Source organism: Sinocyclocheilus grahami, unplaced genomic scaffold (assembly GCF_001515645.1).
Source record: "Sinocyclocheilus grahami isolate Dianchi unplaced genomic scaffold, SAMN03320097.WGS_v1.1 scaffold25.1, whole genome shotgun sequence".
Lineage (NCBI taxonomy): Eukaryota > Metazoa > Chordata > Actinopteri > Cypriniformes > Cyprinidae > Sinocyclocheilus > Sinocyclocheilus grahami.
The window spans coordinates 3,122,114-3,133,229 of record NW_015505204.1 but is presented as its reverse complement, the minus strand read 5'-3'; the positions used below and the strand labels follow the sequence as shown (position 1 = coordinate 3,133,229).

General features: G+C 36.2%; 1 protein-coding gene across 1 annotated transcript in view; it reads right to left on the bottom strand.

The window, feature by feature from the left end:
* LOC107565061 (protein sidekick-1-like) overlaps positions 1–11,116 on the bottom strand; it is a 214,953-nt gene that overhangs the window by 66,309 nt on the left and 137,528 nt on the right. The window contains exons 8-12 of the mRNA XM_016250249.1: positions 9,965–10,081; positions 9,704–9,871; positions 7,064–7,166; positions 5,652–5,825; positions 1,825–1,961 (exon numbers count right to left, since the gene is read on the bottom strand). Of these exons, the coding sequence (XP_016105735.1) occupies positions 1,825–1,961; positions 5,652–5,825; positions 7,064–7,166; positions 9,704–9,871; positions 9,965–10,081 (699 nt within the window). The remainder of the gene's footprint in view (positions 1–1,824; positions 1,962–5,651; positions 5,826–7,063; positions 7,167–9,703; positions 9,872–9,964; positions 10,082–11,116) is intronic.

Below are 11,116 nucleotides of genomic sequence, written 5' to 3'. Positions count from 1 at the left end.
AATGAAAAGGGGGGGGGGGGGGGGGGGGGGGGGATGGAAAAACATTAAAGGTACAGTTCACCCCAAAAAATTTAATCATGTCATTATTTACCCAAACCTGAATGGCTTTCTTTTGTGGAACATAAAAAAGGTATTTTGAAGACTGTTGGTAGCTGTTATGGTTACCTATGACTTCCATTGCATGAATGAAAAAAAAAACAAACAGATGTTCCTCAAATTATCTTCTTTTCCATAGTTTATATTGGACCGTTGTAGCCTAAACGTTTAGGCCCTATATGTAATAAATTTTTATGTTGAATCAAATCAAATATTTATTTCTAAAGCTACTACTTGTAATGTCTACTTAATACTTTCTCATGTAACACAAAAATAGCATTACATAATCTTTTGGGGCTATTTTTATAGGCAAATGTAATTTGCGATTAATTAATCGACACATCATGTAATTAATTAGATTAAAATTGACTGACAGCCCTACTTGTAATGCATTACACCCAACAATGGTGATGTGAGTTAGCGTGAGGGATTGTGACCAATTTTAACCAATTAACTGGAAACATGTTAAGCGGTAAACATTAAAAATATGATCACAACAATTCAAAATTCTGTGATGGCAAAGCTGAACATTCAATTATTATCATTATTATAAGAATTTAATTCAGTATACATTCTATCACTATAAGCAGAGGATATCTTAATTGTAAATATTAAGAATTGTGAATTGTAAATTGATATTGTGTATACATTAGCTGATGTTAATAATAATCTTTGACAAATTTTTCTGGATAATATATATTTCTGCCACTACCACAAACTCAACAGAAATCACATTCAACAGGCTCGCTATAATGTAAAACCTTACATATAAATGTAATGAGAAATAATAAAGACAACATGGCTGCTTTTACCACATTTATTTATTCTGACTAGACTATTGCACAATCCTAAAGACAACAGGTAAAATAGAGTGTCAAAGGGGAGTATTGTTTTTATTTTTCTTATTTTACTTGATTTATTATGAGTTGTTTGAATCATCTGTTTCTTTACAGCAGTTGGGTAAATGATGAATCTGACCGTGCTGTTGTTTATTCTGGAGGCGTTACTACCCACAACACCCAATAAATGAGAGTGTGTGTTTGTGTGTGCGCTTGCAGTGCATTAAAAATGATGGGAAGCAGATCAATGAACAATTTAGATGCCACTCAAGCAGACCCAAGAGAAGAGAAGACAGAAACTATGAGCAACTGCAAAAAATAAATCACAAATTCAACAGGAACAGTAAATATTAAGCCGCAGGGACACACATGAATACCAATACAGACACACACTCACACACAAAACCATCAAAAAAAGAGTGTGTGATCATTTGGATTTACTGAAAATCAACTCTGTGTGTTTGTACGTTTGTGTATATGAGAAGAGAGAGATCTCTGTGTTTATTAGACATCCAGCACCTCCACCCCACCCACATTTTTGATTGTCTTTCCTTTGACGATACACAAATCAATCTCTCTCTCTGCGTTTCCTGTCACTATCTCTTCCAGCATTCATCTTCCACCGATAACAGAGTCTTGGCTTAATACAGTGAAAACAAACCTCCTCCCACTACCCTCCATTACAATCAACTTCCATTTCTCTTCTCTTCTCACTCACTTCAGCCTGTCTGTCTGAGCTTAAGGAGGAAGACAGCAAGAGGTAAATGAGAAAGGCCTTCTTCTGTAGAATCCACTGGCTGCAAACCAGCTTAATTGAAAGCTGCAGCTAAGGTGCATCAAGTTTAATAAACCATATGCCAAAGCTCATATAAATAGCACACACACTTACTGTTCTCAGAGAGCTCAATGATGTAACGCAGGAGAGGACTGTTTCCATCAAAGGGCCGAACCCATGACAGAAGAACTGTTCTGCTGTCTGTCTCATTCAGAGCCACCTGCAGGTTACGTGGAGAATGGGGAAGTTCTCTGAAAAAGAGAGAGAGAAAGCCAAATTATGAATCAAAATATGCTTATGTGCATTTTGCAGTGTGGTATATTCAAACACAATTCAAATTCAAATTTGAATTCAATTCAGGGAACAGTTTTCTATCACATCGAAATATAGACCTGATGAGTCAGAGAATTTAGACTTTGAACTTCAGTTTTTGCAGTAGCTCTATAGTATCGCTGTTGAAGTAATTAGCTGGTGAATTGCATTTACTTATTGTAGAATTAGCGAAAGTTATCATGAGCATTGTAATGTTCGAAGAGGATGTCATAAATGGCAGTACACTGGGAATTAAAAAAAAAAATTAGCCGTTCATTTATAAATTCGCATGACCTTACCTTCATGCTGTGGAAATATAAACAGAAGACAGAAGATAATGAGCACAGTACTGAAAAGGGGTGGAGCTACATAAGGTTTATATTTTAAGAAACCGTTTTCAAATTTCGACCTAAAAAATAGTTCACCCCAAAAATCCTCAGGCCATCCAAGTTGGAGTTTGTTTTTTCATAGCACCATATTTGGAGAAATTTATGGAAATAAATGGATCGATTCTCTGCAGTGAATGGGTGCTGTCCTGATCAGAGTTCAAAAAGCTGATAAAAACATTACAATAATCCACAAGACTCCGGTCCATCAATTATCATTTTGTGAAGTGAAAAGCTGTATGTTTGTAATAAACAAACCCATCAGTAAGAAGTATTTAACCTGTTTAAACTGTTGCTTCCAGCTAAAATACGAGTCCTCTATCCATCATAACGACACCCATTCACTGCAGAGTATCTTTTGGTGTGTAAGTGACATAATGCTAATTTCTCCAAAACTGTTTAGATGAAGAAACAAACTCATCTACATCTTGGATGGCACCTAAAATTGTCATCTTTAGATGAACTATTCCTTTAAATTGTATTCCTTCTCATGTAAAATATTGTAAGTATTATTGAATTGTCTTTTTCTTTTTTGTATTTTTGTCTTGTTGTTTTTTCCCCCTATTTGGCAAGTCAGTTTTGAGATATCATTCATGTCTGTTGCACAAACGGTGTAGGATGAGTCAAGTTTATTAGGGTTATGAGTTGAAATCTCTCACCTAAACTATGAGCAATACTAATAGAGACGCTCAACTCAAATAGCATAAATAGCCCTTAGGCTTATATGTTCAAATACATGTAAGTCACTTTGTAGATTTGTGTCTTTGTTGCAGCGTGCACTTTTAAATCGGTGCTTCTGGGGTTCTGTGGAGGACAAATGGTGGGTAGATTGAACACCAAAAAAAAAAAAAAAAAAAAAACTTCTGCAAGTAAAAAGTGTTCTTCATGTCTGCAAGGGGTTTGTGGTGTCTCAATAAGATCCTGAGCAGCTTAGGTACGAGAAAGATTCTTTCACAAAAAGAAGTTTTATATTTTTGAGTTACTAGGTAGAATTTTTAACCTTTGTGCTTAAGTTAAAAAAAGTTAATTTGTCACAAAAACAATTTAAAAAACCTGTTGGCTTAAAAATAATGTGATTTACTTGTGAATAATAAAGCATGAAATTAATAGTTCAAACAAAATCCACATTTTTGCCTTCATTTACTCCCCTTAATGTTGTTGACTTTATATCATGCGTGGAACACAAAGGAAGATATTTTGAAAAATGTCAGAGCCGCAGTCTCATGACAATAAAAAGTGCAAAACTGATTACTTTATTGTGCATTTATGGAGCTTTTTGGTCATTTTTGGAGCTTGAGATGCAGAAGCACATACTGTTAAAGTGCAGCATGAACATTTAACCTAGTACCTCCTTTTGTTTTTCCACAGACGAAAGTCATCTGGATTTTGAACAATATGAGGTTGAGTAAAATGACAGAAGTTTAATTTCTGTGTGAATCATCCCTTTAACTTTACTTTCTACTGTTGCAAGATAAAAAGTTCCACTGTTTCTTCAACAGCATTACATTTATGAAAACTACATTACAATATCACGTAATACAATTATGTCCTTTGCAGATGCTTGTAATATGTGTGTGAGAATTTATGCCCATCTGTCACAACAGCCTAAATATGCAATAACAGCTAATATTGTTTTAAGCAAGGAACTGCTCTGCCGTTGTCTAACATGTGGTAATAAGAGGACCTGTCCACTGCATGAGATTAACTTGAAAGTCTGTGAAATCACATTAGCATGTGAAGCATTGCCTCTCCTTCAACCGTCTGATGAGTTTTCTTTCGAAAGAGTTTGCAGGCAGTAATATTAAAGGTAGGAGTATATTGTGGTGCTCTGTTATCTTAATGTGACTGTCAAAGGTATTATTGTTATTATTCAAATCGCATGTGTTTTCAATTTGTATCTCATAATTTAAATACCAGCTGTTAGGAGTCTTTTTCTAAAGCCAGCCGAAACCCGGTTTTTCTCACAGAATAACGTGTCTTAAATTAAATATTGCTTTATTATGCATTCTGTTAAGTAGTACTAAAAGAACTGTGCGACAATGCAGTCCTGTAAGCTCATTTGCGAATCATACAGTTTATTACAGTTAGGTTTTGTATGATTTATTATTTGTAATATTTGTAAATTCTTCTCACAGTTGAGCTGTGACGCGATTCCATAAGCTACACTCACAATTTTTTAGGCAAATTGTATTTATTTTTTTATAAGAATAATATTCAAGCTTGTACTGTAGGTTGATTTCCACCAAAAACTAGCAACACAGCAGCATTTGGCTCAACCAATGACATGAGTTTGGGGCGGGGCTATCTGTTTGGCTGACCAATGGTGGATGGGGGAGTGTTTGGGAAACCCGATCCTTCAGAAATAATTTCTTGTTATTATTAATATTGAAAATAATAGTTGTGTCGCTTAATATTTTGGGGGAAACAGTGATCCATTTTTTTCAGGTTTCGCTGATGAACAGAGTTCGAAAGAACAGCATTTATTTGAAAGAGAAATCTTTTGTAACATTATAAATGTCTTTACTGTGACTTCTAATCAATTTAATTCACTCTTCCTGAATAAAAGCGTAGTGTACATGTAACGCACATGTAATCATTACTTGGTTAAGAAAGACTTTTGACACAAAGGGCACATTTTTAGGCCTTTAGGTCGATCTGGTATGTTTACATCTTTCTGATTGTGAATAATATTTTCAAACGCATACAAATAAACAAGCACCACACTCCACCTGTCATTCGTGTTTCTCTGTGTATTTCATCTAACTTCAAAGATCAATGATATTTCCTCTACATCCATCCATACGACAATCTGTGGGAGAACAACATTCAGCCATCTAGAAGCAGTAATTAATATCTAAGCACGTGCATGTGTGTGTGTGTGTGTGTGTGTGTGTGTTTAATTAGTTCCTGATGCCACAGAAGTGTAGCAACATTGGCTAGTCGTCAAAGGAGCTGATCTTGGCCTTGGGCATCAGGCCTATCTTATTCCACTCTCGCTTTATCTTCCTCCCGCCACACACACACACACGCGCATGCACAATCACAGCTGCTCCATCCTCTGTCCTATCATTACAGCCCATTTTTGGATGGTTGTCTTGGCTTCAGAACTGCAGCTGAGATCCAAGCATTTTCCTCCTACAATAGCACTCCAATAGCGTGAACTGTACAAGTGTATTCGCTTCTGAGTGCATCGTATCGAGCGTGCATGTTGGTGAGGATCTCTGTGTGTCTATTTCCGCTTACATGACTTCCAGTCGGGCGGTTTTCGAGTCGTTTCCAGCAGGTGAGATGACCCTGCAGGTGTAGTCTCCGATGTCTCCGGACCACGTCTGGCTGATGTGGAGCGAACCTTCCTTCACTGACACTCGCCCACCAGTCGACACGCTCAGCGGCTTGGTTCCTTTCTTCCATGCATATCTGAGGAGAATAAGACTCTTTATGATGACTCATAATCCACCAAAAATATCACACTCCAAAGACCTGCAGAAAATGCGCTTAGCCTCCTGAGACAGAACAACATCAAATGTCATATGACGGCTTCTTTCCCTTATACGCTTCATAATGACCTAAACAAGGAGGATAGAGACAGGGTAAGCTGTCTCTAATGTAAACTATCCCTAATAAAAATATGTTTGTGTTTTGTGGTTGCCAGAATGGTTAAATGGTTCAACTATCATAGCTAGTTAGCAGTAAATATTGTGTTTTATCAGATAAACTGGCACTAAACACCATAAACTTGACATTCATGCAGGTCTTTTCAGCAGGGACAAGCTTAAAAATAAACCGTTTTGGCAGCAGCAACAGTACATGACTAACTACACTTAGAAAAAAAATCTATATATTTGTCATTTTCCATTAAAAATATCAATCTACACTACTGTTCAAATGTTTAGGGTTGGTAAGATTTTTTATTTCAGATGTTTTGTAATGATGTTGCTTATATTCACTAGGGTTGCATTTATTTGATTAAAAATAAAGTAAAATCAGTAATATTGTGAAATATTATTACAATTTAAATTTCTATTTTAATATATTTTTAAAAGTGATTTATTCCTGTGATGCAAAGCTGAATTTTCAGCAGCCATTATTCCAGTCTTCAGTGTCACATGATCCTTATATGATCCAATATGTTGATTTGATGAATAAAAAGACCAGAATTTATTTGTAATATAATTTTTTTTAACAATCTGAAAGTCTTGACTGTAACTTTTGATCAATTTATTCAGCAATATATTGAGTAATATTTTTAACATGAATATTGCAAAAACAACTTTTGAATAATCAGTGCTCCCATTCCACGTTCCTAGGTAATTGGCACACAATAAAAATAAGTTATGCACAAATTATTCAGTCACATGACTTGTTTTTGATGTGCATCTACTGTGGGAATTTATTCAGCATTTACATCATAGCTCATCCGCCGCAAGTCTACCTTCAAATAGCTTAGAAAAGAACTCAAGTGGCACGATTTAAGGAATCATTCATGTCTGTAGCACAAGTTGTGCGGGGTGAGCAGGATTTGAGTAATAGCAACAGCAATGCTTGACTTACTGTAGCATCGCTAATTAGCAAAAATCAATGCAGACCTTGCAGAGACAATATTATTAAGTTTGAGAAATTTAAATGTCAAAATGCATCTGAGCTCAAGCTCTGACCTGACGGTGACTCTGGGGTCGTGGATTGCGCCGCAGTTCAACACAGCGGTAGTTCCCTTGATGACACGCTGATCCTCAGGGGGTGTTGAAATGAAGGTTCGACCTGATTAATAAAATGCAGTTTAGGACAAATTCACGCCACAGTTTAATCATTACCAACATCATTATTCACAGTTCTTTTAACCCTATTAGGTAATTCCCACTGACAGCTTCATTAGCAAAACAGAATGAAATTTACAAAGCATGAACGTTCGAATATTCACACTGCGTTTCAATGAACATATAGTACGGCTAAGCAAATTAACTAATTCTCTCTCACACACAACCCACTGGGTCCAATTGACTTGATTAAAGCTAATGCATGTAATATTTTCAACATTTAAACGCTTTCTCCCAGTTAATGCACAGAGTGTCTTATTTTAGTATCATTGAGATACTATTCTAGATTTTATTAAAATTTTGAATCAGTTTTTATTTTATATTTTCCATTTTAATTCTAGCTAGCATTTTAGTCATTTTTTATGTTTATATAGTTTTATTCATTTTATTTCAGTTTTAGCTGTTTTATTACATCAACGTGCCTTGGCAACCTTTTTTCAATTCAGTTAATGTTTATTTCAAGTAACAAAAAAGGTTTATTTATTATTTTTTTTATAGATTTCATTTTATAGTCCGTAACTTTTGCCTCTTTTTCACCATCTCTGTTTGAAAACCTGGAATTGCAGTTACTTGCGGAATTATCTTCCTTGCGTGGGTTGTTCGGCGGCACGGCTCCAGCGCGGATGAATCTAATGCTTTGAGGAGTATGTGTGGCAGTCAGTCACCGCACCGGAGTGAATCCTATACTTAGTAATCACAGATTCTAGCCTACGTCTTGGAATATATGACCTAAATAAGAATTTTCACCGGACATTGTCATCTGAACAAGTAACAAGTCTGCCACGTTTGTTCTGACCAACTTTAATCTAACAATCGATTAGCTCATATCACATCAAACCGTGAAAATTATTATTATTGTTATACATTATTCTCAGATTATTAATGTTAACAACATCAGCATTGCGTGACTATGAGTATAGTGTGTATAAGTGAGTAGATTTCAATTTCTGTACAGTCTAATCTGTCGCCTCTGGCTTGCTTAGTTGGGCACACTTCATTTCCAATGAACTGAGCTGGATGATGACATCACTGTATTGTTAATGTTAACAACATCAGCATTGCGTGACTGAGTACAGTGTGTATAAGTGAGTAGATTTCAATTTCTGTACAGTCTAATCTGTCGCCTCTGGCTTGCTTAGTTGGGCACACTTCATTTCCAATGAACTGAGCTGGATGATGACATCACTGAATTGAATGATGAATTGTCTTTAACTGAAAAATTAGTGTTTACTATTGTCATTTTGCATTATTGACACACTATTTTCCTAATTAATGCTGTTCAGTTGCTTTGACACAATCTGTATTGTTAAAAGCGCTATATAAATAAAGGTGACTTGACTTGACTTAATTGTCATACCATTCGAATTTCATACCAAGAAATTATTTTAACCCAAAAAGCAAACTATATGCTCCCTTCGAACTGGTTGTCTTTAAAAATAAAAATCTTGTGTAATCCCAGGCTATCTGTAATCAGAAGCACATTTAAAACTGGAATATAATTTAATTTCATTCACGTGTTTCATATAATCCTTTCTGGATTACAATCCGGCATCAAAATTATTTTTTGACATTTAATTATTTCAGCTGCTGTGAGAAAAGGCTATAAACGATCGGCCACCTGCAGCATCCTCACATGCGATAGCCTAGTAGCCGGGACAACTTCTTTATGTTTACAGAAGTGACGTAATGACACAGCAGCGTGCTCGAATTTCCTGTGAAAACCTACCCGTACCACTCAAATTATAAAACATTATTATAAACTGACCGTTGTGAATCGGGCTAAAGTAAGCCGATAGTTTTGAACACTGGCTGGTTATGTACTTGCTCAAATATTGACTTCGGATCATTTTTAACCAAAAAAAGTTATGGACTGCAGCTTTAAAGTTAACTATAATAGTCCTAACAGTTGCTCTGCGGCCCGACATGTCAATTCCCAGCTCAACCAATGCACGACTTTGGGCTAGGACTATGTTTTTGTCTGAAAAGTGGTAGATGGGAGTAGTTTTTCGAAATTCCATTTGGGGCCGCCAACAGTGCCTAAATTACACACTGCAGTTTTAATCTGACAGACTTCTTGCTTTTCCTTTTAAGTGGCCAATCCACAAACAGCATTATTTAGGCTGGATGTCAAAAATGCTCTTAGACACTTCCACGCACCCACGCTTGAGCGTAAACCTACATCAGCATCATTAAGCATGCAGTGCAAGATAAACCGAGTCCTTGGGATTTAAGGATGACACTATTCCGGTGTGAAATTACTGCAAAAGACTTAACATTTCAAAAATACTGTGCTCTGCTATGCCTTTACAATCAGCCTAGCTAATGAATGCTGCTATTAAGCTGAACAATGACTGCTGATAAAAGGCATGTTTGGAAATTGTCTGCAATCCTGCCTCCGCTGAATTTCAAATACACTGCATTTGTTTGTACTTTCAAGTCATTAAAAACAACATATTTTTTCACAATTTTACACTTTCGTACTCAAGACTGTCAGGGCCACTGTTGTGTTGACCAGTCCGTCAGAGTTAGATGCCAAGCACGTATAGTTTCCTGCGTCGCTCGGCATTATGGGGAGTATCCGTAAGCCTCCGGACTCCAGCAGAGTGAAACGAGGCATCTGCACCGATCCGCTCGCTAACACCTGAGAACCTGCAAGATTCACAGGGTTTAGTCACTGCTTACAAGTTTAACGTGTAACCGTGTAAATGACATGCAAAGGAGCGTGAATATAATCCAACGTACCTTTCCTCCAAACAATGGCAGGTTTGGGGGCACCGGATGTCTCACAGGTGAAGACAGCTGACGTTCCATCAGTCACAGTGATGTCAGAAGGGGGCGTGGTGAAAGATGGCGACACGCCTACCATAAAAATAAGTGAGTCAGATAACTGAAAATCGAAGAAATATAGAGGTCATAAGGGTGAATATGCATACTCTTTTTCTGGAAATTGTCTGGCCAGGATTTCTAAATTGCCTAGAATGGGAGGATGAATCGGGACTGAAAAGTAGTTCAGTCGCATGTAGGCATTGTACATAATAAACCAATTGTGGTGTGCAAGAAGGTGGGGTCTACAGAATGCTCAAAGAAATGCAATTACAAGTCCAAGATTACTAAGATCCCTATAAAGAGCATGTCATTAGGAATAAATAGTGTATGCACTCTAAAAAATGCTGGGTTATATATAACCCAGTGCTGGGTTAAAAAGGGACAAACCCAGCTATTGGGTTGTTTTGACCCAGCTATTGGGTTGTTTTGACCCAGCGGTTGGGTTATTTTGACCCAGCTATTGGGTTGTTTTGACCCAGCGGTTGGGTTCAAAACAACCCAATAGCTGGGTTTGTCCCTTTTTAACCCAGCGCTGGGTTATATTTAACCCAGCATTTTTTAGAGTGTGGTCACCCTAGCCAATAAGAATTTGGACACTTTAAAAATTAAGAATGTCATTGCATTAGATAAAATACCAACTTTTCAAGCAAAACTTTAATTAAAACAACTGATATACTGTTCAAACTTGTCCTTAAGTGTGGCGAATATACTTTTTAAAACAAATATTCCATAACAATATGATCCCCAAAAAGCTGTATGCATAAATATGATTAAATTTATAAATAATTTATTTAATGTAACCTACTCTAACACATAGTAGATTATAACGGCGGAATACAATTTATTAACACGTTATTTTTGTGACAATATTTAAAATCTCAAGGGAACTCTTAAAAATAATTTTTGAACTTAAAACTTAAAAATCATTTTGAAATGGAATGACTTCCATTTGTGTTTACTTCAGGAGTTAATGAAAACCAAAAAAAGGGTACACTAGAAGTTTGATGTTAGTAAGATTTTATAATAATAATAATAGTAATAATACTTTTTTAAATAATTAAAAATATA